General features: G+C 43.3%; 1 protein-coding gene and 1 long non-coding RNA gene across 6 annotated transcripts in view; one reads left to right on the top strand and one right to left on the bottom strand.

Moving 5' to 3' along the window:
- Positions 1-2,869: 2,869 nt before the first annotated feature.
- On the bottom strand, positions 2,870-13,992 carry LOC132535720 (uncharacterized). Of its 2 annotated transcripts, none has more exons than XR_009547437.1 (3): positions 13,809-13,992; positions 5,702-5,936; positions 2,870-3,531 (listed from the first exon to the last, which is right to left on the bottom strand). It is a non-coding gene; the product is annotated as an uncharacterized LOC132535720 (long non-coding RNA). The 2 variants fall into 2 exon arrangements; XR_009547436.1 differs by lacking the exon at positions 13,809-13,992 and adding an exon at positions 13,169-13,292.
- The window catches only part of CUL4B (cullin 4B), a 51,619-nt gene continuing 29,984 nt past the window's right edge, over positions 5,978-27,612 (top strand). For 2 of the 4 annotated variants that reach the window (XM_060182503.1, XM_060182504.1), the window contains exons 1-3: positions 13,089-13,219; positions 13,949-14,491; positions 16,502-16,617. In XM_060182503.1, the coding sequence (XP_060038486.1) occupies positions 13,192-13,219; positions 13,949-14,491; positions 16,502-16,617 (687 nt within the window). In that variant the 5' untranslated portion in view covers positions 13,089-13,191. Of the gene's footprint in view, positions 6,188-13,088; positions 13,220-13,948; positions 14,492-16,501; positions 16,618-27,612 lie in introns of those variants that run through there. The other 2 variants (XM_060182502.1, XM_007530362.3) reach the window with 2 other exon arrangements.

A 27,612-nucleotide genomic window follows, 5' to 3' on the forward strand; every position in this document is an offset into this window, starting at 1 on the left:
GCCACACTGAGGGAAATCGGGGTGCTGTGGTGTCTTTTCTATTTTTATTTTTACTTATTTTTTAGATGTTTTATTTGCTTCGTTTTAATGAGAGGTACCAAGAGAAAGATACAGGAGAAAGAGAGAGCACTGCTCAGCTCTGGTTTATAGTGGGGCTGGCGATTGAACCTGGAACCTCAGTCCCAGACATGACAATGAGGTTGCAGATGCGACCATGATGCCAACCTGACTCCCTGGTACTTCCCTGACTTTCCTGGAGCCCTGCCTTGCCTCCCTGGAACCCCTGCCTCACTGGGGAGGGAGAGAGAGACTGGCTGGGAGTGTGGATCAGCCTGCTGGACCCTGCCCCATGGTGATCCTGGGTCCGTGCTCCTGGAGGGATAGAGAGTGGGAGGACTATCAAGGGAGGCGGTTGGATGCGGAGTTCTGGTGGCTATTGTGTGGAGTTGTGCCCCTCTCGCACTATGGTCTTGTCAATATTTCCATTTTATAAATAAGAGAAAGTCTTGCAAAACCATTATGCTATCTCTCCAGTTGTGTCTTTTTTCTTTCTTTTCTTTCTTTTTTACAAATATTTATTTAGGATAGAGACAGCTAGAAAATAAGAGGGAGAGAGAGACCTGCAACACTGCTTCACTTGTCTTTTCTTTCTCCTTATCTGTCTACCTAAAAAAGTTTATCTGCAGTAGTTGATCTGAAAGTCCCAGTGGTGACAAAATAAATAAACAACAACAACAAAAAAAACAAATGGCAAAGCTTCTAAATCTACCTAGATTCTTATCATTTCTACCAAAGCAATTCATTATGTGGTATTTTGTGTTTATTTCCTTCGTATGTTTTTAATTGTCTTTCTACATTATGTATCCAGAAGATTTCCCCTTTTTGTTCGCATTTGTTATATCAGAGCACTGCTCAGCTCTGGCTGGTGGTGTATAGGAGGTGAACCTTGGGACTTTGGAGCCTCAGGAATGAGAGTTTCTTTGCATAACCATTAGGCGGTCTCCCCACATCCCTCCCCCCCTCCCCCTTTGTTCTTTGAGCTTCACAAAAAAATGTCATGAGCACCCTAGGAAGTGGCATTTAGGAAGAGGTCTGGACTAGCAGACATTAGGTCCTGAGCGTGATGTCCACCATTGCATATGCTGGGAGTAATACTCCGGTTCTTTTCCGCTGATAGGTAAATGAGTCTTTTTTAAGTGAAAATATGTTATCAGTCACATCTCTTCTCTGATTGACTTGCTTTTCTGTTGCTGTTGTTGCCAGGGACTGAATGAAACCAGGGCCTTCTACATGTAAGACTCACTCTGCCACTGTTCTGTATCTATAGTCATTGCTTAAATTATTTTTATGAAGGAGACACACACACACACACACACACACACACACACACACACACACACACACACACACACGAACGACATTCAGCTCTGGCTTATGAGGATGCTGGGAGTTGAGCCAGGCACCTTTGAGGCCTCAGGAATGCAAATACTGTGCTCTAATACTTGGAGATAATCTCCCTGGCCTTCCTGTCTTTGCCTTTTGTTTTTGTTTTAAACATTATTTATGTGGTTAGTGCTGTGCCGGGAATTGAACTCAGGGCTTCACACATGCAAGTCATGTGCTGCATCCCTGAGTCACCTCCCCATCCACTCTTGTCATTCTTTGAAGTCTCTGTCAAAGGTGATGCAGGCTAAGACCAGAAAACCTTAGTACATTTTGAATCCCTTCCTCCTCCTGGGGTGGGAGGAGCTATATGTGCACCTGGCCTGTTTAGCCACTTGCACAACCCAGGTTCAAGTCTGCCCCCCACACACACACACATTGAAGGGAGTTTCAGAGCTTCGGTGCTGTGGTGTCTTGAGCTGTCTTCCCACCCCCCCACCTCCCCCTTTATGACAGCACTAAATATTCATCCTATCTACACGCTTAACATTTAGTGTATTTCTTTTTTTTTAACTTTTTTTAAATGTACTGTTTTTATTTTATTTTTAATTGTTTAATTATCTTTATTTACTGGATAGAGACTGTCAGAAATCGAGAGGAAGAGGGAGACAGAGAGGGAAAGAGACAGAAAGACACCTGCGACCCTGCTTCACCACTCGCAAAGCTTTCCCTCTGCAGGTGGGGACTGGGGGTTCGAACCTGGGTCCTTGCGCATTGCAACATGTGCGCTCAACCAGATGCGCCACCACCCAGCCCCACATTTAGTGTTATTTCACAGCAAGGATTGGTGATGTCTTTTTTCCCTATAAAGCACTAGATATGAAATACCTTAGATTTCAAGGACCATATATAGTCTGTTGTAGCAGCTGGACTCTGTTTTAGCACCAGAACAGCCACAGAAAATCTGGGGATAGGTGAACATGGCAGTGCTCCACAAAAACTGTATAGAAACCGGCAGCTGGCTGGGTCTGGTGCCCTGACCTTTGTTTCTCACACTCTGCTTGACTTGGTCAGGGTTCTGGTTGCACTTCAAATCAGCCTGCTCTAGCTCATCTGAACTCCTTTGGCCCTGCCCACCCCATATCCTACCGGGGTCACCAGAGAGGGAAACTCATTTCCCACACTTCACCACTACCCCTCCTCTACCCTTTGTGACTCTCAGCAAATATACCCAAGGATGAGCCCGGCCAGGAGGTCCAGTTCCTGAGCCAATGTGGCTCAAAGCAAGAATTCTCACCCACAACCATGACTCCAGTAGTTAAGTAGAGCATAGGAGTAAGGCTCGGTGCTCAGAGACCTAGCAATCGCAGTCACTCGGTTCCAACCCAAGATAGTGTACTGCTTTTATTTTTTCCTCCTTAGCACTTCAGAATTTCTAGTTAAAGCTTGCACTACTCCCTAGTAATCATTCTTTTTTAATTTTTTTTAAAGATTTTATTTATTAATGAGAAAGGAGGAAAGAGAGAAAGAACCAGACATCACTCTGGCACATGTGCTGCCGGGGATGGAACTCGGGACCTCATGCTTGAGAGTCCAAAGCTTTACCACTGCGCCACCTCCGGGACCACTCTACAAATCATCCTTGCAGGTCTCTTGGATAGTCCTTATTCCCTTCTGCCTTCAGCCCCCTCCCCCCCAGTCCATGGAAAAGAAACTATTATGATCCAGGGACGCAAGGCTGGGATGGAGGCTGCCCTTGAGGCTGAGGTGAGGGAAGGCTGATCTTCTGCCTGGGCTGCATTTCTTCTCACTCAGTTTACGGGCGGCCACAGCCATGGAGAGTGGTGCAGGCAAGCTCTGGGTTCCCTTTTTCATAGCTAGAGCATTGCAGGAGCTGGCATTGGGGCGCTTCAGAGGCGCCACCCCACAGACTCAGCGCCAGGGATAATGTAGACACTCCTTTGGGATGCTATAGTCCCAGAGGGTAGGCCATCCGCTAGCTGTTTGCCTGTAAAAACCAGGCACTGGTGGTGAGCCAGGACACGCTTCTTGTCTTGAATCTTGGCTTTTATGTCCTCCACTGTGTCACTGGGTTCAGCCTCGAGTGATGGTCTTACCTGCCAGTGTCTTAACAGAATCTGCACTTTGCTGAGAAGGAAGAAAGAAACCCTTTAGGATTTAGATGTGCTCCTGGTCTTCCTTTACCTGTACCACGACTCCCTCCCACCTCCCTCTTTTGCCTGGCAAATTCCCACTTAGCTTCAGGGCTTTATATAAACGATTTTCTTTGGGAGCTCTTCTGCCTGCCTGCCTGCCCTCGCCCTTTCTCCAGCCCACCACTCCCTACCTTCCTAGGCTATGCAGGTGCCTGTCTGTCCCCTGTGTTCCTAGGACAACCTTTATCATTCTGTCCTGTAATTGCCTGCCTCGCCCACTTGGCCACCAGAGAACTGTTTGAGGGCAAGGGTTGTCTTTTGTATACTCAGTGACTGGATCCTAACTGGTCCTCAGGCAAAGTTTGTTCAGTATCTGCTTGGATTTGGCTGGAATAAGGAGGCTGTTCCTTCCACCCTGGGTGATCACCTTCTGGCCAGTGGGCCAGGCAGGGAACAGACTCTGAACCAGACTGCCACAGTTTCGTTGAATGTGAGTCACTTATGCTGTGTCCTGCCTGCTCGCTGATGGGCTAAACTGAACCCAAGCTTGGTCTCATCTTTAATAAAGGAGTTACTTGCTCCTTACATCATATTTCTGGGGAGTGGGGCTCTAAATCCCTTTCTCCTGACTTATCAGCTATCTGGAGACAGGGTTAGGGCACATGTTACTAAAGTGTGAACTATGGGAAGTACTGCGCTTAGAGTTAAAGGGAATGCTGTCTGATTTTTGGCAAGCTATCTTTAACCTCCCACCCATACCTGTTTCTCACTGGTGAAGTGGAAATGGCACCCGATCTATTTCTCAGTGTGGTTATGTGGATAGAACTAAAATTGTGTGTGGAAAGTGTTCTTTGAAAAACTGTAAAATTAAAACCAACTACTAGTGGAATTTTGTCTTACTTCGCTATTCCCTTATGACATCGAGCACGGTGCTGTGCCCAGAGCAGTTACTCAATACATTTTTGTTAAATGACCACATACCCTGGCAAGAGAAATACTGTTATTGGTGGGAAATACAGGACATTTAACAGAAACAGGGGAAACAGATCACTTGGCAATAGAACCATCCATATGGAGAGGGATAATTTAGAAGTTGAGCATTTATGGATGGTTCCAAACATACAGTCCCACTGTCTGCTCTGTTTTGCTTATCATGGAAAAAGACTTCATTTTCTTTTCACATGATTGTGGCTGCTGAGATAAGCTACAAAACTTGGCTAGCTCTTAAATATGCAGTCATCTGAAAGCAGGATAGTGACCCCCCCACCCACCCCCAGGCAATATTGAGATCAGCAGAATGTATCTCAGAAATCTTTCTTTCCCAAAAATACCATTGCCTCCCCATCCCCCAAGGGTTTGCTGACCCCTAGTTTCCTTTACCTCCAAACAGTTAGAGCTTTGCTATTATCCTTAGGTCTTAGGAAGCATTCACCTTAAAGGATCTGGTTAATTCGCATTTGAAAAAGGATTCTATTGATAGTAGAAGGGGGAGACTGCTTTAACCAAAGGGGAGAATAAATAATTGTGAAATTTCTGGCCTTAGAGGAATTACAAAGACTTATCAGCCCCATTCAAATTACAATGGTACTTACTGCACCTGCAGCTGTAGTCAAGCTCACAGCAGTGTGTGGAATCGATCCAAGAGCTTAGAAAATGTTATTCACAGAGGTTGGTATTCTGTGGAGTCTTTTTTTTTTTTTTTAAAACAACAACACAACAAACTCCCCTCAGGCAATTCTGCTGTGCTGTTAAAGTTGTAAGTGCTGATAAAAACCTAAATGTAAAGCCTGCTCTTGAGAAAAACACCGAATGCCTTAAAGCATGATAGGGCTAAAAGGATTAGGAGAATGGGGAGATAGCACCATGGTTATGCAAAAAGACTTTTCCTGCCTGAAGCTCTGAGGTCCTGGGCTCAATCTCCAGTGCCAACCAGCAACTCTACTGAACTACATAGCATTTTTCTATAATAATATGAATATACCACTGTAGAATATAACATTTATTCTATGTCATATAGTAAAATAATTGTATACTTGGGCAGTACCAAAGGAGAAAGTAATATGTGGCTATTCTGGCTCTAATATTAGCCCCTGCCCTAAAAAGGCAGCCTGGCCCTTCCTTCAAGCTGAACTCTTCTCTGTTATTTACATTTGACTTAGTACCTTGGCTTCAGCAATTGTTGTTGTTGTTTGTTTCTTCATACACCATCTCCAATATGGGCAAAGAGTACCTTCTTCACGTGTGTGGCTGTTACCATCTTTGCCTTGGCCCTCTCACGTCCAGCAAAGCAGCCCCTTCGCTGCTGATAGCATAACAAAGCCCTTGTTATGATGTCATTTGTGATCTCACTGCTGCTTGGTTTGCCTTCGGCAATGCTCCTAGCTTCAGAGGTGGTCCCTGGGAACAGCAGAGAGTAAAGATGGATCACCTTTTACCCGGCGGTATTCTCCTCTGAACAGATAACTTAGACAATGGTTTGGGGAAACATTCTTGGCCAAGCACCGCCTCTTATTCTTAAGGAAGATCTCACAAACTGCAGAGCTTCCAGGAGTTCCTACCCATGAACAAATAGCCTGCTTTTACAATGGCTGGAAAAGAAACACCACCAAACACAGGGGGACATCCGTGCGATCCAGAAGGGACACCAGGTTATATACCTTTTTTTTTTCCAGAAAGATGCCTATCGAATTAGGGGGACGGACATTAGGAAAACTCTATCCTTGTCTGTCTGCTTTCGTGTGTCCATTTGCCTTTATAAATAGCTACAGATTTATTTATTTATTTACTTAAGTTAAGACAAGCCAATAATAACTCATCTGGCAGCACTGCAAAGTTTAGTTAATGTTTTAAGGTATGAGTTGAACTCAGAAGATGCAAGATTCTATATATGGAATATGTGCTAAGTGCCCGATCTGGTTTAGTTTGATAATGACCATAATTGTAAGGTGTGCTGCATTTCATGTCTTCAATAATTTCAAGGAGCTTCTTAACGTTGAAAAATATATATTACAGGCATGTTGAGACTGTATCAGTTGGCAAATAATTTGGGTGTAGGGAATGTGTGCTGAAGTTTGAGCTAGACCTCACACACGTGTGTGAGTTCACCATTCTGCACAGCTTTTTCTTCTCTTTTTTTTTGGGGGGGGGCACACACCTGCACAATACCTCCAGTCCCTGCAGACTGTCCGTTTTTCTTTTCTCCCCCCCCCCCCCGCCCCAGCTAGAAGGGTGAATAACAGAGAAAAAGGGAGTCAGAAAAGGAGTTACACCATGGCAGCACGGCTTCACCACTGTGAAGCTTCTCCTTTGCATGGGGATCCCATGTGACTAGGGGCTCAAACCCATATCCTTGTGCATGGTAAAATGTATACTCTACCAGGTGAGTTAACTCCTGGCTCCCTCCATCCCTGCCACTTAAAATTTTTTTTAATTTATATATTGGACAGAGACAGCCATAAATTGAAGGGGAAGGGGGAGATAGAGAGGGAGAGAGACACCTGCAGCACTGCTTCACCACTTGTGCAGCTTTCTCCCTGCAAGTGGGGACCAGAGGCTCAAACCTGGGTCCTTGCACATTGTAACATGTGCACTCAACCAGGTACATCACCACCCGGCACTCCACCACCACTTTTTTTTTATCCAGAGAGAGACAAAGAAGGCAAGATACTTCCATTGCCATAACACATGCATGGCATGAATGACTTTTTTTTTTAGAAGTTACTTATTTTTAGTTATTTATTATTTAAGTTATTTATATTTTAGCAGAGATAATGCCATCAGCAGTGCAGCAGACTCATGTTGGGTCCCAGCAATCCCCAGCAGCACCAGAAGTCACAGCTGAGCAGTGCTCTATTTAAAAATAAATAAGTAAATATACACATAAGCTTAAGTAAATGTTATTTTTATGGGGAAGACAGAAAGACACACACTGCTGAACCTGGGGCCTCAGGCATGCAAATCCCGTGCTGTGTTCTGCCCGGTTGACCTCTTAGTTGACTTTCTGATGAAGGATGAGTCTGCAAGGTAGCTCACCTGGATAGCGCACGGGACCCAGGTTTGAGCCCAGCCTCACAGCACTGGAAGAAGATTCTGTACTATGCTATCTTTTCCTCTTTCCCTTAATCTCATGTCTGCTTGAAAAAACTCACTACAGAGGGGAAAGCCTTAGTGATGATAAAATAAATTAGTCTGCGGGTTCGAGAAGACACAAAGTTCTGGTTCTTACATACCATATAATGATATCTGAGTTGCTTTGTACAGCAAAATGCAATGTGAAATTAAACTACAATTATTAAAATTACTATAAAACACTTAAGGTGTGGGACTGGGTGATCGAGTACCTAGCTGAGTACACGTTATAGTGCACAAGGGCCTGGGTTCGAGTCCCTAGTCCCCACCTGCAGGGGGAAAGCTTTGGTCGTGGTGAAGCAGGGCTGCAGGTGTCTCTCTCCCTCTCTTATCAGCCCCTACCCTCTCAATTTCTGACTGTCTCTACCCAATAAAGATAACATTTAAAAAAAAAAAAACACTTAAGGTGTACAAAAATAAGCAAGGATTGACCTGGTACACAAGAAAATGAGGTTGTAAAATGTAATAAGGACAGTAGTTCACTTGAGAAAAAAAGCTTTTATCATTTTTAAAAAATATTTTATTACTTATTGAATAAAGACAGAGATACTGAGATGCGAGAGAGCCCTGCAGCACTGCGTTACTACTTGGGAAGCTTCCCCCTGTAGGTTAAGGACTGGGGGCTTGAATCTGATCCTGGAGCTTGTTACTGTGAGCACAGCTGGGTATGCCACAAAACAAAATTGAGTGGGGGGAGATAAAGAGGGAAAGAGACTTGTAGCTCTGCTTCACATTTGTGAAGCTTTCCCCCTGCAGGTGAGGACCAGGGGCTTGAACCCGGGTCCTTCCGCATTATAACATGTGCACTGAACCGTATATGCCAGATTGCCACTAGAAAGTAATGAATATTAACAGGAATCAGCTCTTTTTAAAAAAATATTTATTTTGGTATAATAAAAATATATTATTTTATTTTAATGAGAGAAAGAAAGAAAGACCAACCGAGATCAGAGCACTGTTCAGCTCTGGCTTGTGGTGGTGCTGGGGATTGAACCTGGGACCTTAGAGCCTCAGCCATGACACCTTAAATTTAACTTATTTATCGGAGCACAAAGCCTCCTTTCTAGGCTCTCTGTGGTCCAAAGGTCTATTAGAGTTCTATTAAATGTTCTATTAGAGGCCTGTTTGCAGCTAGCGGTCATCAAGTAGTACAGAGCTGGTAATGATAGTGGCTCAAAATGGCTCTTTTTGCAGTAGGATCTACATTTTTTTTAAAATTTTTAAAATATTTATTTATTTATTCCCTTTTGTTGCCTTTGTTTTATTGTTGTAGTTATTATTGATGTCATCGTTGTTGGATAGGACAGAGAGAAATGGAGAGAGGTGGAGAGAAAGACAGACACCTGCAGACCTGCTTCACAGCCTGTGAAGTGACTCCCCTGCAGGTGGGGAGCCGGGTGCTCAAACCGGGATCCTTATGCCGGTCCTTGCGCCTTGTGCTATGTGCGCTTAACCCACTGCACTACTGCCCGAGTCCCCTAAAAGAATTTTTTTATCTTTGTTTATTGGATAGTGACAGCCAGAAATTGAGAGGGAAGGGGGATGATAGGGAGAGAGACAGAGAGAGACCGACAACAGTGCTTCACTTGAAAAGCTTTCCCCTTGTGGTCCGGGAGGTGGCGCAGTGGTAAAGCTTTGGACTCTCAAGCATGAGGTACTGAGTTTGATCCCCGGCAGCACATGTGCCAGAGTGATGTCTGGTTCTTTCTCTCTCTTCCTATCTTTCTCATAAAAAAATAAAATCTTTAAAAAAATTACTTGTTAAAAAAGAAAGAAACACTTTCCTCCCTACAGCTGAGGACTGGGGGTTTGAACCTGGGTCCTTGCGTACTGTAACGTTTGCTTAACCAGGTGCACCACCACCTGGCCACCATGATCTACATCTTTAATCAAGGGCTTTTAGGGAAAAAAAAACTAGACCCATAAACAGAAAATTGATTTATTCTTAGGGTTCTGATTCTTCAACTTCAAACTTATTAGACAATACAAACTGTTTTGTAGTGGCAACTTCCTTTAAACAAACAGTCTTTTGTCCTCCACCCACAATCCTGGAGCCTTCTTTTTTTTTAAGGTTTTATTTATTTATGAGAAAGATAGGAGAGAGAAAGAACCAGACATCACTCTGGCACATGTGCTGCTGGGGATCGAACTTAGGACGTCATGCTTGAGAGTCCAAAGCTTTTACCACTGCTCCACCTCCTGGACCACATGGAGCCTTCTTTCTTTTAAAAGCAGTTTGCTGATCCTCCATGCTGTCTTACCCGAGCCTACAGGGTAGAGTTCACATTTTTTGGTTCCATGTTCCAGGCACTCTTGAACCTTATGATCTTCCTGACTTCCAACAGAGTGGTCCTACTTTTCTTTTTAATTTTTTTTCTGCGTGTGTACACAGGATCCTACTTTCTAGCCTCTGTGCATTTATCATAGTCCCATAAACAAGCCAGGCCCTTTCACAACACCCAACTGTGCCTATTTCCACAGCTTGAAATGCCTTTAACCTTTTTTCCTCTTGTCTTTTTGGCAACTCCCACTTTGAGATCCAGTATAAACCTCAATTCATCTGTGAAGACTCTTAACTATTCTAAAATTCCTCAGAATTTCTTCTTCTTTTTTAATGTATCTTTTGAGGTGGGCGAGGAGATAGTGTAATGGTTATACAAAGACATTCTCATGCCTGAGGCTCTGAGATCCTAGGTTGAATCCCCCAGTGCTGGTACTACAAATCCACCACTTCTGGCAGCCATTTTTTCCCCATTTCATTGGATAGGACAGAAAAATTGAGAGAGATGAGGATGATGGAGAGGGAGAGAGAGTGACACCTGCATACCTGCTTCACTGTTTGTGAAGCTTCCCCCCCAACAGGTGGGGAGTGGGGCTTGAACCCAGATCCTTGCACAGATCCTTACACTTAGTACTATGTGTACCACTGCCCAGCCCCTCCTCCCTCTATTTCCCTGCCCTCTCAATTTCTCTCTGCCCTATCTAGTAAAAAAAAATTTAGGAAAGAAAGGAAAAAATAGCCATCTGAAGCAGTGCATTCATAGTACCTGCATGGAGCCCCAGCAGTAACCCTAGTGGCAATAAAAAAAGTTGATTTTATTTTTAAAATCTTTTGTTTATTTTAATATATAGGTGGGGGATACAATAACCAGAGAGGACTGCTCAGCTCTGGTTTGTGGTGGTGCTAGGGATTGAACATGGGACCTTTGGTGCCTCAATGTGAAATTTTTTTTTGAAGGGGCCGGTTGGTGGTGCACCTGATTAAGAGCACAAATTACAGTGCGCAAGGACCTAGGTTCAAGCCCCCAGCCCCCACCTGCAGGGGGAAAGCTTCACAAGTGGTGAAACAGGGTGGGAGGTGTGTCTCTCCATCTCTATCTCCTCCTCCCCTCTCGATTTCTATCCAAAAATAAATTTAAAAGTTTTATGCTATCTCCCCCACTTTTTCCTTTTTTAAAAAATATTAATTTATTCCTTTTGTTGCTCTTGTTTTATTGTTGTAGTTATTGTTGTTGTTGTTGGATAGGATAGAGAGAAATGGAGAGAGATAGGGAAGACAGAGAGGGGGAGAGAAAGATAGACACCTGCAGACCTGCTTCACCACCTGTGAAGTGACTCCCCTGCAGGTGGGGAGCCAGGGGCTCGAACCAGGGTCCTTAAGCCCGTCCTTGTGCTTTGTGCCACGTGCGCTTAACCTGCTGGGCTACCGCCGGACTCCCTTTTTCTTTTTTAATGTATCTGTTTATTATTACAAGACAGAAAGAGAATACCAGAGCATCACTGGCACTATACTGAGAATGAACTTGGAGGATCACATGCTTGAGAATCTTGACACTATAGCCACTGTACATTTATCCTGGGCCACCCAAATCTCTCTTTTTTTCAAGGTTGGTTCGTTATTGAGAGAGGGGGGAGGGAGGAGCAGGGACAGTATTATTCTGGACATTCATTTTTTAGATATATTTGTTGGTGAGAGAAGACAACCAGAGTATCACTCTGGAACATGCAATGTGTGTGTGGGGGGGGGTTGAAATTGGGGCCTCATGCATGTAAGTCCAGCACCTTATTCGCTGTACCACCTCCCAGAGTCAAAGTATTCTCATTTGATGTAAGAGGTGGACTGGGACAGAGTGAAGTGCGAACTGGAATCTCTGTGGCCCAGGAAAGTTCTCTCTTGTCTCTATGGAAATTAGTTTTGAGGGGCAAGGTGGCGGCGCACCTGGTTGTGCTCAAGTACTACAATGTGCAAGGACCCAGATTTGAACCCCTGGTCCCCACCTGCAGGGGGAAAGCTTTGCGAGTGGTGAAGCAGTGCTGCAGGTGTCTCTCTCTCTCTCTCATTCTCTCGATTTCTGGCTGTCTCTATCCAATAAAAATAATTTTTTTAAAAAAATGTAAAAATTAGTTTTGAAACAGTCTTCTTGCTCTGGCTTTAGCTGCAGGGCCTGGATAATGTCAACCATACAGTCTTTCGATCGATGTCCCTGAAATATTTCTGCAATTAAAATGATCAATGGGTAGGCAAATTTGTTTCATGTGATACCGTGTTCTGCCGCCTCCTCCAAATGTCCTCGAGTTAAATCATAACAGGCAATTTACAAAGTTTATGGTTGCTAATTTAACCAGATTTAGAGTTTTGTTCCTATGAGTAATCCATTAAAAAATCTGGGCTCAGGAAATACAGTGGTAGAAACAGTGTTTTTTGCCAATATCCTCCTAAAACTTTTGTCTTTGAGACTGCAAGAACTGAGATTTGGAAAAACCAAGTGGACTATCTTAACTTTGACAACTCTTTAAATTATTGGGTTGATGTCTGACTGGTGGGGGGGATCCTTGAATTGTGTTTTGGGGAGGGGGTGTTTCCTTCCTGTTTCTTGGTCTTAGAAGAATACATCTTTAAATTCTGGCCAGCCATCTTAAAAAAATGCTCCTAGTTAGAAAGGTAAAAGGATTTGCAACTCCATTTCTGAGAAAGATTATCAGGCTGTATTCAGTACTGGGTCTGTGTGTCCTTGACACAAAAGAATTTATAGCACAACCGAATTAAAAAGAAAAAAGCAAACTCCTTTTCTACCTATCTAAGCTTTTTCTTTTTCTTTCCTATCTTGACATCTCTTCCTAGCAGCAGAATAATGGCATGATTATGCTTTTCCCCCCTCTATTCCGGGTTACTCCCCTGGCCTTGCAAACCCCCCTCCCACTCCTTTATCTCTTTCAAAGTTTCCATTCTCTGCTCCCTTACTTTTTACACCCTCCCTCCCTTTCTTCCTCCTCTTTTTTTTCCCAGCAAGCTCACCCCGCCCCTTGCCGTCACCATCTTCCCTCCCCTTCAGGCTCCTTCCCGCTCCTGCTCCCGCCACCTCCACCCCCCCATCTGTCCTCCTCGTGTTCGGAAAGCTCCAATCAAGGTCTCCGAAGGTGTCTGGGAGGCCCGCCCCCTCCTCCTCCCCACTTCTCTCCCCCCTCCCCCCTCCCCACCCCCCCACTCTTGTCCAGCAGACCTGGGGGCTTGGAGCTGGGCGCTATGAAAAGTGTCTGCCCAGCCACTTCCGGTAAGGGCGCTGCGGCGGGAAGCTTCCCGCGGGATCCTGAGGGAGGGGAAGGCTGGGGGAGACCCGGCTGGGCCTGGGTGCGGGAGGCGGGGGGAAGGGTGCGCACAGCCTCCAGCGCTCAAGCCTCTGGGCCGACTCTGTCGCCTCTCTCCTGTCGCCCTCCCGAGTCGGCTTTCTGGTCCCCCAGGCGCCCGCAGTGCCGTTCTCCACCCCCCCACTCCTGGGGACTGACGCCGCCCCTCCCTCGCCACCGCGTGACCGGAAGTGGCGCCATCTTTTAGACTCCTGTGCTATTGACAATAACAAGCCCGGACTCTCCCCCCCCACCTCCTTCCCCCCAACCACGGCGTCTCCCCTCCCAGAGAGAGGGAGAAAAGGAGGAGGAGCTGCAGCTTCACAGACTCACTGAGTTGCTCCTGCAGAAAGAGGGGGAGAGAGACTGGAAAGCTGGGGAGGGGGACAGCACGGCTGTATACCTCTCTGCCTCCTCATTCGCTCTCCCCTCCTCATTCTGCTCACTTCTGGTGTCAGCCTATCTGCCTCCCCAAACCCTCCCATTCTCCCCGGTGTAACCCCCTCCTCACTTTACCTTCTCGCTCTGTTTCTCCTTTTTTCTTCCCTTCCCCCTCTAGCATTGCCACCTTCTCTCCTACGAACACGCAGGCATATAAACGTAGATTTTTGATGCTCCTCTGCCTGTTGACCCAGCTATTTTCATGTTTCCAACAGGTTTTTCTTCCCCTAATCCCTCAGCTGCTGCTGCTGCTCAGGAGGTCAGATCTGCTACTGATGGTAATACCAGCACCACTCCGCCCACCTCTGCCAAGAAGAGAAAGTTGAACAGCAGCAGCAGTAGCAGCAGTAATAGTAGTAACGAGAGAGAAGACTTTGATTCCACCTCTTCCTCCTCTTCCACTCCTCCTTTACCACCCAGGGATCCCGTATCCCCTTCAACCTCAGCCCTCTCTTGCCTGGGGGGCTCTGTGGCTTCTTCCAGCCACGCACCGATACAGAAGAAACTGCGTTTTGAAGACACCCTGGAGTTTGTAGGGTTTGATGCAAAGATGGCTGAGGAATCCTCCTCTTCTTCCTCCTCATCGTCACCAACTACTGCAACATCACAGCAGCAGCAACTTAAAAACAAGAGTATATTAATCTCTTCTGTGTCTTCGGTGCATCACGCAAATGGCCTAGCCAAATCTACCACCGTCTCTAGCTTTGCTAACAGCAAGCCTGGCTCTGCTAAGAAGTTAGTGATCAAGAACTTTAAAGGTAACCAAGGCCAAAATCCCTAATCGCCTACTAAAGATTTGACACTTGAGCAATCACGTGCTGTTTATATTAATATATTAAACAGTATAGAATTGGCGTAATGTTTTATGCATAATCAATGAGACGGAGGGAGGTCCTTTTTTTTTGGGGTGGAGGGCTCATTTCTCCGAGGGTGGTTTAAGCCTTGTGTGAGGCATCGAGTGTTTCTGTGAAGAATTGTGAGGTCTGGCTCAGCCTGTTGTATCTAATCTTTTATTCCTTATAACATCGACTGTCGGTATGATTGATCCGGATTTTACAGGTGAGAGAATTGTTTCTAAAGAGCTTTATTTATTTCAGGTGCACAGTGAGCCTTGGCACCGGTGGGATTTTTGTTTTTATGGTTCCAGTAGGCCACATTCTCCTGTAGCTAGACACGCAGGTAGCAGTGTTGATAGTATACTCAAAGATGATAGGTTTATAATGTTGAATATCACCATGCTCTTGAAACTCATTGTGAAAACAGTATGGAGAAAGATAGTTACAGTATCTGCATTTCATTCCAAAGGTAGGATTTGGAGGAATACACAGAAGTAGTAATTGTGTACCACTAGTCTAAACATAAGAACAAATAGTACATCAGGCTTTTAATCATTAAAATGGGTCTTCAAGTATTGACCTGGAGCTTTGAGGAAAGCTTCTTAGTTTTTGTGTCTAAGATGTAAGATTGTACACTAAAGACATTGATGCAAATACAAACTCAACAGTTTGAGAAAAGTATTTGAGCCAAATTAATTTTTATCTGTTGACTGTGTTTCTGTTCTTCTGACTTTTTTGACATCTAAAACTGACCAGGTAATAAATGCTTATTAAAAGGAGAAGTAAGTGAATGAACTAAAATAATATTTACCACATAAGTGCCTTATGGATAATAGTATAGAGAAAACTAGCTATTTGTTCCATGCTATTTTCATCGTTAATGTAGGAATCAGGAATATATTTTGTCTCAGTGGGCTACATATATTGTTTATTATTTTTAAGATTTTCTACTACTGTTCTCCCATTCTAAGGCTTTCAAGGGTCTTCTGATTTTTCTGATTTGATAATAGATCTTTCTGAAGTAAATAAAAATTATAATTGAGTAATGTGTTCAGCGTTTAACTTAAAATATATTGATTTAATAACCAAGGGTTTTTAAAGAGACAAGCTATGATCCTAATTGCATTTATACAATAGTTTTAGACAGATTTTTTTTTGAGCATTTTCCTCCCTCCTAAAATAAAAACACGTTAAGGGATTTGAACGTTTTGATTTTAAACAGTTCATTCACTGCTGGTCAGTGGAGTTGAAATTAAAGCCCTGAGTGAGATGTTTCTCTCCATTCTGAAAATGCTTCATAGATTCTAGAATCATATAGATGTTTTTGTTTGTTTTTTGCTCCATTTTATTCACAAATATAGTTTAAATGAAAATCTCAATCAAGATGCTTCTCGCTTCATATCTGTAGATGCTGTATACAGTTGGGGGTCAAACAGACCCGGTGCTAGAACCCTAACTATGATATTGACAAACTATGATGATCTTGGCAAGCCTAACTATATGAGTCTTCCATAGTTGTAAAATAGGAATAGTAAGACCTTTCTCGTGGCATTATTAGTAGAATTAGGGTGATTCTGAACTACTTTGTACATCACAGGCACTCAGTATTTTAAATCTGACACAAAATTCATGTTGACTTAGGGTTGTTACTTTTATATGTCATTCTTTAATTTTCTGTTTTTGAAGTAAACACTCAATAGAAAAAAAAAAGCTCACCTTCAATTTTAATAGGTGAGTCAAAATAACAGTATTTTGACATTACAAGGTTTACTTATATTAAGCCTAAATACTGGTTACTTTAATGTTGGAGTGTAATAGTTGTAAAAATCTGACTGACCTTTAAAAAGTAGTAATACTATTACTGTTCTTTGTGAATCTTTGTCACTATATCCTACCTATTATTCTGATACCAACCTTTTACATACCATTTAGATAAACCTAAATTACCAGAAAACTACACTGATGAAACATGGCAGAAGCTGAAAGAAGCGGTGGAAGCTATCCAGAATAGTACTTCAATCAAGTACAATTTAGAAGAACTCTACCAGGTATGTCTCAGTGTGGCTCAACAGATTTGGTTGGTATATGTTAGTTGGAGCAGGGTGTATATGGAGGCGACTTTCTGAAGTGCAAATTACAGATTCTCAATTTATGCACTCTATTTTAAAACTGAACCAATCACATATTCTCACGTAACCAATGGTGCATGTTGGGCTCACCTTGGACATTTTGGATACGACTTACAGTTAGTTAGGCGTGTATTGGTATTATAATAGAGGTTTGACCTGTAGTGGAATCCTCCAGCGTGGATCTCAAAGATGATTTCTGGTACCTGGTTATTCTCTTGTGGTATTTCTCGCTTGTTAGTGTTACCTTGAGAAATTCAGCTATTGTCCATATGCTTTATCCTACTTGTTCTCTGTTAGTAACCCTTTACGATTTATTTTTCTTGCTCTTTATGTTTGTCTTACATATGGGCTATAAGGCGTGCCTTTCGCCCCACAACGAAGAGTAGGCTATAGTTCAATGACTTGGTCTGAGGTTCAGATTTTTTTTTTCCTGCTTAACAAATGGGTCTGTACTTGAAAGATTTCAATTTCAATATGATGTTAAGGGCCATTACAGCAGTCTTCCCTTTGACTTCAGTTTTGCATTCTGAGATTTCAGTGAGATGATTGGAAAATGATATATGCAGTAAGAAAGATTTTGAGAAAAAGATCACTTTTCAGTTGATTTTTATTATAGTATATTGCTACAATTGCTCTATTATTTTGTTGTTGTCATTCTCTTTTTAAATACTTACCTTATGAACATAGAAAGAAGGAGAGAAAGAATTACAGCATCACTCTGGAACCTGTGGTGCCAGGGCTTAAAATCTGGCCTTGTTGCTTTTTTTTTTTTTTTAAGTCAAACACTGTAGACCAGACTGCAGTGTTTAGTCTGTTGTTGTTAATCTCTTATTGCACCTAATTTATAAATTAAACTTTATCAACAGGTATGTTTATATAGGGGAAAAACCGGGTTCAATACTATTTGTGGTGTTGGGGAAAAATTATTTTGGACAGAGAAATGGAGAGAGGTGTGGGGGGGAGGGAGAGATGGAAGAGCACTGCTTCATCACTCCTGAAGCTTCCCCCTGCAGGTGGGGACCTGGGGCGTGAACTAGGGTCCTTGTGCACTGTAATGTGTGCACTCAGCCATGTACCACCACACGATGGGAACCCCCCCAATACCTTTTTTTCTTTTGGTGGTGCCAAGGCCGCCTGCATTCTCTGTTCCACCTCTCTTGGGATTTTTCATTATTGTTTCAGATAGAGGGGGAGAGAGACCACATCACAAGAGTTTCCCCTGGGGCTGTGACACTCCATTTGCTTCCAGGGCTCAAACCCCAGGTCACCTATATGGCAAGTGTGCTTCTCACTGGGTGAGCTTTCTTCTGACCCTGTTACATACTTTCAGACAAAGGAATTCTTAACATTTCTCGTTTGGACATGAGTGAGCAAAGCAGGACTGACTGACTTGGGAGGAATAGGGCCTAAAATCTTCCTAATGATAAGATGTCTCCTTCCCTCCTGGTACTGGGAGAGCACCCTTCACATGGGAGATTTATTTCCTGCTTTCGGGAGACAGGGAGGTTCACAGTATAATTTCTCCTGCTGTTTCCCAGGCAACCCTACTTTAAGGAAATCAACGTGCCATTTTGGCACATCTTGGGGTTGCTTGTCCATCCTGAACCCCAACAACAGGTATCTATCAGGGATCTTGGAATACATCCCTGGCCAGTAAGGGGGAAGGAGTGGTGCAACTACTTAGTATACTTCTTGTTACCAAGATGCTTTATTTGTTTTTGACACAGTCCAAGAAGTCTTGCTTCAGCAGTTTTGTATCCAGTAATACTTAAGAGTCCTACAGCTTCAGGATTGTTTGTTTGTTTGTTTTACCAGAGCAGTGTTCAGCTCTCCCTTATGGTGGTGCAGGAGATTGACAGCTTCAGTTTTTATATTGGTTCAACTTGTCAGAATGTGTGTTCTTCATCAATCTGAGCTTCCAAAGTAATGTGGCAGTACACAGAACCTTGATTGGAAGTCAAAAAGACAGGTTTGGTAGCAGCTCTGGCTTATGGTGGTGGGGGAGATTGAACCTGAGACCTGGGCACCTCAGGCCTGAGAGTCTCATTGCCTAACCATTGTGCTATCTAAACCTCCCCACCCCCCACATTTCCTGCTGTTCTTACAGTATTGAACCTCTTTCAGCTTCATTTCCCTCTTTAAAATAGAAGCTAGAGTACCTACCCTGTTTACTTCCCAGGGTTGTTCATAAGAATTTAAATAAGGGGGGCCAGGTGGTGGGGCACCTGGTTGAGCGCACATGTTACAATGCACAAGTACCTAGGCTCGAGTCCTGGTCCCCACCTGCAGGGGGAAACCTTTGCAAGTGGTGAAGCAGAGCTGCAGGTCTCTCTCTATCTCTCTCTACCTCTATCTCTATCTGTCTCTCCCTTCCCTCTCGATTTCTGGTTGTCTCTATCAAATAAATAAAGATTGGGGGGAAAAATTTAAGAATTAAATAAGGTCTTTTTTTTTTTTTTTTTTTTTTTTTTTGGTGGTGCCAGGGCTTAAACATGGGGCAGGAGAATGAAAGATAAGGCATTGTGCCCCGCCCTGCATGGCACGTGACGATATCTTTGACTCTTCAGGATGATTTCTATTTGTTTATTATTTATTACCAGAGAACCACTCAGCTGTGGCTTATGTTGGCATAAGGATTTGAACCTAGGACCTTAAAGCCTCAAGCATGAGTCTTTTGCACAACCATTATGCTGTCACTCTAACTCCAAAAATGTTTTTTTGAAAACCACATTGAATGGGTTGGGGAGGTAGCTTAGGTAGAGGGCACAGTTTTCATGCTCGAAGCCTGCATTCAAGCCCCTGCACCAGTAATGCTGGATTGTCTATCTCCTTCCTTCTCGCTACACACACACACACACACACACACACACACACTGATTCTTTAAAATTGTTTTGATTTACTTATTATAGGATAGAGACAGAAATTGAGATGGGAGGAGAGACAGACAGACAGACAGACCTGCAGTCCTGCTTCACCACTCGTGAAGCTTTCCCCATGCAGGTCCTTTGCACACTGTAGTGTGTGTGCTTAACCAGGTGCGCCATCGCCTGCCCCCCCCAAAGTAATTTTTTTTTTTTTTTTACATCAAGACTGCTGCTCAGTTCTGGCTTACGATGCTGGAAATTCAACCTGGGACATTGGAGATTGGAACCTTAGACAAGAAAGTATTTTGCCTAACCATTATGCTATGTCCCTAGCCCTGAAGTAGATTAATATTAGATAGAAAGAAGAAAAGAAAAAGGTACTGGAGCTCTATGATATATATATATATGATAATGTGATGATATATATGATGTTAAAATCAGTCAGGCTTTTTTGCTTATGTATATTTGAGGGTTGGCAAAAGAGCTCACTTGTCTAGTGTTATTTTTGCCATCCACAACCTAGGTTCGAGCCTAGCCCCCACCACATTGATGTAAACTTTGGTGCTGTGGTCTTTTTCACTTAATCTCTGCCTCTATGTTAAAAGAAAAAAAAATGAGATCCTCAATTTCTGGTGCACTGAAAATTAAATGAGGGGGGCCAAGCAGTGGTACCCCCAGTTGAGCTCACATAGCAAGTGCAAGAATCCAGGTTTGAGCCCCCAATCCCCTACCTGCAGCAGAATGGTGAAGCAGGTCTGTAGGTGTCTCTCTTTCTCTCTTCCCTATCTCCCCCGCTTCTCGTTTCTCTTTGTCCTATCCAGTAAAATGGAAAAAATGGCTGCCTGGAGCAGTGGATTTGTAGTGCCTGCACCAAGCCCCACGATAACCCTGGAGGCAAAAAAAAAAAAAAAAAAAAGTCGGTGCATGTGAAACCCTCAGAACAATACCCAACACATGGTTTATAATGGTGTGTAATAGTATAAGCGTTATAATGCTGTGTAAATGGCAGGTAATGGAACTAAGCTATTACTTAAAGATCAGCCCATCTCATGGCAAATGCTAGAAGAAGGAGAAGCCCATCTCATTTGGCTATGTTGGTTTATTAAATACGTGACTCCTGGACTGAGTTAAAGTCTAAAAGACCTTGTGAGATCTTGTGGGCCAGTATCCTTTCCTTGCATGATGCTCATGGCAGCCCTCAGGCTCATCATTTCTATTCTCGCCTAATCATTATGGAAATCCTTTGTGAAGTTGGGTCGAGTGGGTCGAGTGGTAGCTGTTGTTGATGGCAGGAAATCTGAGTTGCAAGGAAAGTTTAATGACATGCCCAGTGCTTTCTATTGACAGGGCAGGGGGTTCAAAACTGTGATGCCGCAGTCCTTAGCCTGGCACACCTTTGCTGCCAGCCTTCTTTACTGATTGATAGACCAGAAGCATGGAGAACACCTCCTCCGCAGTGTAGTGTTTGAAACAAAAGAGCTTTATTTTGGGGGGAAACCATTCTGCCAAAGGCCATTTTTTCCATGTGTGCAAACCTGTGGTGTTTATTTGCATAGATGGGCGCATAGCAGCTTTTTTTTTTAATTGGGGGATTAATGGTTTACAGTCGACAGTGAATACAATAGTTTATATATGCATAACATTTCTCAGTTTTCCACCTAACAATACAACCCCCCACTAGGTCCTCTGTCATCCTTTTCCAGGACTTGTGCTCTCCTTTAATTAGAATAATGTGGTTGGCACTTTACACATATTTGCAATGCTTTGATGGTTTAATGAACCCTCTCTTTATTTTCCCTAGAAATTTTTTTGAAAGCTTTTAATTCAGAACTGTTTCTTCTGGTAGATTGTTGACCCTCACTAGATATCAAGAGCTGATCCTTTTCTGGTTTCCTTCTTTGCACGTCACAGTTACTAGATGCTACTGTTCAGTTGAATTTCTTCAGCCTAATATCAAAGTTAGAATTTTTCATTCTCGGTGTTTCTCATAATACTTGGTTCTACTATACTATAATAAACTAAAGCATTTGTTTCTAAGTCAGGCAGTGACGCACTCAGTTAAGCACACACTTCACCATGCGCAAGGACCCAGGTTCAAGACCCCACTTCCCACCTGCGGGGGCAAGCTTCATGAGCAGCAAAGTGGGTGTACAGGTGTCTTTCTCCCTCTCTATCCAACCCCCCAATTTCTCTGTTTCATCAAATGAAAAAATAGGAGGGGAAAAATGACTGCCGGAAGAGGTGGATTCATAGGGCTGGCACCAAGCCCCTGCAATAATCCTAGTGGGAATAAGGAAAAAAAAAATTTTAAACACAGTTTCTAGTTTGTTTTTTTGTAATTTTTTAATTGCCATCAGGATTATCTCTGTGGCTCTTGATAACAAACCCACTGCTCCCCGTGGCTGTTTTTTCTTTTTCTTTTTACTTGATAGACAAAGAAACTGAATAGGGGAAGAAAGAGAGACGCCTGCAGCCCTCCCTGCCTTATCACTTCTGAAGCATGGTGCTTTGTACGCCCCCCCCCCCTCAGGTGAGGACCTGGGGTTTGAACCTGAACCTGGGTTCTTATGCATGGTATTTGTGCTCTCAACAGGGTGCACCACTGCAAGGCCCCTCTTTTTTTGTAACCTTACAAATTCTCCTTTGGTATATTCTCAGAAAGGTCACTTTGAGATGTTTAAGTTAAGAGGATAAAGGGAGTAAAAAGTAAAATAAAATTAGCATCTGAATTTCAGATGCATGTTTAATTTGGATATTTTTTTTCTGGTAGAGCTCTGGTTTATGATATACTAAGGATTGAACTTGGGACCTCAGAGCCTCAAGCATCAAAGTCTGTTTCATGAACCATGAACTACTGGACTATCCCCACCCCCTTTTGATTTCTCTCTGTGTCCAGCAAATGAGCAAAATATTAAAAAAAAAAAAAAACTCTCCAGACTCTCTATTCCTTCATCCTATCCTATGCCCCTGAGGTAAAAATTATTTGGCATACAGTAACCCCCCCCCATCAGTTTTGCTTTCTATGGTTCCAGCACTGGTGTTCATCTTTGACTCCCAAATGCTAAGTACAGTAAAATATTTTGAGACCATGCTTATTATACATTATTAATCTCTAACTGTGCCTATTTTATAAACTAAATGTTGTCACAGATAAATATGTGAAGGAAAAATATAAAGGATTTATAGGAGTCTCCTGGCAGTGGATTCAGGCATCTTCTAGGGGGGCTACTGTGTATCTGCAGAACTTATTTTTTTTCCCCGGTGAGTAAAAAAGCCATTTTTCTTTAAATCTGAGGTATGGCAGTTCCTACTGCGGATTGCTTGAATTACCTTCTGTGAGTATTCAATTCCTGAAAAAGAACACGTTGTTCTGAGTACATTTGCCACAAATGGCTTTCAAAAGTGATTTTTTTTAATGAGCCTTGCTTGTACCTGCGTTTAGATATTAGCTTTCTGGGGCTAAGAAGGGGGTACTGTGGGCGGCACGTTGGACTTGTCTGCATGAGGTGTGGAGTCTGAGCCCCAGCATTGTGTATGCCAGAGTGGTCCTCTGGTTTGTTTGTGTCCCTCCTCTCTTGCTAATCAATTGAGTAAATTTTTTTTTAAGATTTTAAAAAAATATTTATTTCCTTTTTGTTTTTATTGTGTTGTTGTAGTTATTATTGTTGATGTCATTCATGTTGGATAGGACAGAGAAATAGGAGAGGGGAAGAGAAAGACACCTGCAGACCAGCTTCACCGCTTGTGAAGCAACTCCCCTGCAGGTCGGGGTCTGGGAGCTAGAATCCTCACGCCGGTCCTTGCGCTTTGCATCACGTGCGCTTAATTCGCTGCGCTACCGCCCAACTCCTGTAAATCTTTATTTTATTTATTTTCCCTTTTGTTGCCCTTGTTTTTATTGTTATTGATGTCGTTGTTGTTAGATAGGACAGAGAAATGGAGAGAGGAGGGGAAGACGGGGAGGAAAAGATAGACACCTGCAGACCTGCTTCACCACTTATGAAAATGAAACGACCCCCTGCAGATAGGGAGCCAGGTGCTCAAACAGGGATCCTTACTCTGGTCCTTGCACGCTGTACCATATGCACTTAACCTGCTGTACTACTGCCCGACTCCCCAGTAAATCTTTCTTAAAAAGAAAAATTATGTCTCCAGAGTTCACCTTGATAGTGCATCTGCTTTTTCATGCCTGCAACCCAGGTTCTGGGGCCGGGGGACACTTCCATGATGTGGTGTCTATCCTGTTCTGTGTCCTGATAACCCCACCACCAAAAAAAAAAAAAAAAAAAAAAGTCAACCCAGAGCAGTTATGACAGCAGCAGAAAATACTATTTTCTCAAAAACCTTGAAGTCCTCTAAGAATGAGACATATTGTTAGGGGTTTTTGTTTGCTTGCTTGTTTGGTTTTTGCTGTACGACACATAGGAGTATGGTTAAATGCACTGATTTTTGAGTAGATCAGCTTGCCTTAGGTTATTATTTTTTAAATTTTGTATTTGTTAATAAGAGGAGTAGGAGGAGAGAGAGAAAGCCAGACATCACTCAGGTACATGTGCTGCCAGGGATCGAATTCAAGACCTCATCCTTGAGATTCCAGTGCTTTATCCACTGCGCCACCTCCCGGATCACAGCTTGCTTTAGGTTATTAATTTACTGATAATTGGAGGAGTCTCCAAGCCTTGGTTTTCTAACTTTCTTGTCTTTTTTAATATTTTATTACTATTTTTTATTTATTTTATTTTTACCAGAGCACTGCTCAGCTCTGGCTTGTGGTGGTATATGGAGGACTGAACCTGAGACTTTGGAGCCTCAGGCATGAGACTCTCTTTGCATAATCATTATGCTATCTGCCCCTGCCCTTAAGTTTTTTAAAAAATATTTTTATTTTATTTATCTATTATTAGATAAAGACAGAGATAGGGAGAGAGACACCTGCAGCCCTGCTTCACCACTCAGGAAACTCTCCCTGTATGTGTGTGCTTAACCAGGTGCACCACCATCTGGCCCCAGAAACTTCTCTTTTAAATTATTTTTATTTTATTAGACAGGACAGGGAAATTGAGAGAGGAGGGGTAAGGAGAAAAAGGGACACCTGCAGACCTGCTTCACCACTCTTGAAGTATCACCCCTGCAGGTGGGTAGCAGGGGTTAGAACCTGGGTGCTTGTGCATGGTACTATTTATACTCAACCAGGTGTGCCACCACCTGGCCCCCTATTTCAGAGTTCCTAGTGGTGATTTAACACTTTTTCTTGTGCCTGGGAAGGACACCCAAGTTCTCATTGGGTTCTCAAGCATACATTGCTGTGTTTTGCCTCCCTGTCCTGAAGCGCCTCCTCCCCCCCCCTTTTTATTTTGAAGATAAAGACAGGAAGAGACAGACAGACACCCACCACAGTGCCAAAGCTTCCTTCAGTTCAATGGGGATGGCAGGAACATGGCAAAGGAAGCCCACTATCCAAGTGAACTATTTCACTACCGCCCCCCCAAACTTTGTTGCTCATCTTTCCATGCTATCATCTAACAATGCTGAGTAATACTTAGTAAGCATACCTTCCTCGAGGATCACTAATTACCATGCAAAACTGAACAGATGCAATAACATGTGAACAAGACAAGTTTGGTGTGAAGGCCACTTTGTATTTATGATTATTATTATCATTATTATTTAATATCTCTATTTATTGGGTAGAGACAACCAGAAATTAAGAGGGAAGGGGGAGATAGAAAGAGAGAGAGACAGAGACAGAGAGACACCTGCATACCACTTGTGAAGCTTTCCCCCTGCAGGTGGAGACTGGGGGGCTCAAACCTGGGTCCTTTGTAACGGTCATGAAGAGCTAAGGACGGGGATTTACTGGGTCTGATCTATTTGGTAAAAAACACTCAAAACTAAATTAGAGAAGAAGATTATTTATTCCCTTCTAACTTGGTCTTCAGAAGTTACTTTTTTCCTGATTTTCTTGCCTGTGCCATCTCCCCCCCCACCTCGGGATAAACACAGGGCTTTGCACTTCCTTCATGTTGCTGAACTATTTGGCAGCCCAAGTTTTTTTTATTTTGTTTTTTAGAAGAGATAGAGGGAGGAAGGAGGAGAGACAGAGAGACAGACACAATCAGACAGACCAAAGTACCGCTCCACCATCTATGGAGTTCTCCATAGTGTTTCCATGTGGTGTTGGAGTTCAAACCCAGTGACTTGACCTGCTGAGTCATCTTCCTAGCCCACCCCCTTGCCTGTGTCTTTTTTTTTAATCTTTCTTTTTTTTTTTTCCTTTTTTTATTTTTTATTTAAGAAAGGATTAATTAACAAAACCATAGGGTAGGAGGGGTACAATTCCACACAATTCCCACCACCCAATCTTCATTTCCCACCCCCTCCCCTGATAGCTTTCCCATTCTCTATCCCTCTGGGAGCATGGACCCAGGGTCGTTGTGGGTTGCAGAAGGTAGAAGGTCTGGCTTCTGTAATTGCTTCCCTGCTGAACATGGGCATTGACTGGACAGTCCATACTCCCAGTCTGCCTCTCTCTTTCCCTAGTAGGGTGGGTCTCTGGGGAAGTGGAGCTCCAGGACACATTGGTGGGGTCTTCAGTCTAGGGAAGCCTGGCCGGCATCCTGATGACATCTGGAACCTGGTGACTGAAAAGAGAGTTAACATACGAAGCCAAACAAATTGTTGAGCAATCAGCCTGTGTTGTCTTTTAAAACTTTTTTTTACTAGTTTTCCATTTATTGAATAGAGACGGCCAGAAATCGGGAGAGAGGGGATAGAGAGGCAGACATCTACAGCACAGCTTCACTGCTTGCAAAGCTTTCCCCCCTGCAGGTGGGGACTGGGGGCTCGAACCCAGATCCTTGCACATTATAACATGTGTGCTCAACCAGATGCGCCACCAGCTGGCCCCTGCCTGTGTCATCTTAAACCAGCCTACAACTAAGCATAAAAAAAGGAGTCTGTGTAAAGATAACGTTTAACTTAATTCTCTACTTTTCATAATTTCCACTAGTTCTTACCCATTTTCCTCTGGGTCTTTGAGACTCCACTTACTTATCTGTGCTCAGGAAGCTTATCCTGACTTGTTCCTGCCCTAAAAAGATCAAGTTAGGGTGTGGTCCGGGAGGTGGCACAGTGATAAAGCTTTGGACTCTCAAGCATGAGGTCCTGAGTTAGATCCCAGGCAGCACATGTGCCAGTGGGATGCCAGGTTCTTTCTCCTCCTATCTTCCTCATTAATAAATAAATATAATATTTTTTAAAAATCGAGTTACGGGCCTTGCCTGTGTTCTTACCCCGACTATAGCATTTAGCACAATGTGTTGTGATGTGCTTTCTGACCTGTTTTCTTTCTATACTATAAATCCCTTCTTTTGTGGGGCACATTGCTAGTTGTAAGTAGATTTTTCTTTTGGAAATAAAAATTTCCAAAATAATTTGTCTTTTGGTTTAAAGAGTGATAAAAAACATATAGATATGCTAGCACATGATCTCAGCCATTATGGAGAACTGAGCCCCCTCATAAGTGTATAGCAGAATGTGCACATAAAAAATAACAGTATTGAGGGGTCAGGCTGTAACACAGCAGGTTAAGTGCACGTGGCGCAAAGTGCAAGGACCGGCTTAAGGATCCCAGTTCAAGCCCTGGCTTCCCACCTACAGGTGGGTCGCTTTGCAAGTGGTGAAGCAGGTCTGCAGGTGTCTATCTTCCTCTTCCCCTCTCTGTCTTCCTTTCCTCTCTCGATCTCTCTATGTCCTACACAACAGTGATAGCAATAGCAACAACAAGGGCAACAAAATGGGGGAAATGGCCTCCAGGAGCAGTGGATTCATAGTGCAGGCACCAGAGCCCCAGTGATAACCCTGGAGGCAGAAAACAAACAAACAGACAAAAAACAGTATTGAGTGGGCTGGAGAGATAGCATCACGATTATGCAAAGGGCCTTCTACACCTGAGGTACTAAAGGTCCCAGGTAAGCCAGAGCTAAGTATATGTTCTGGTATAGATAAGTAAATAAACAAATAAATAAATATCCAGTGTTGATTCTGTAA

The sequence above is a fragment of the Erinaceus europaeus genome, chromosome X (genome assembly GCF_950295315.1).
Source record: "Erinaceus europaeus chromosome X, mEriEur2.1, whole genome shotgun sequence".
Classification (NCBI taxonomy): Eukaryota; Metazoa; Chordata; class Mammalia; order Eulipotyphla; family Erinaceidae; genus Erinaceus; species Erinaceus europaeus.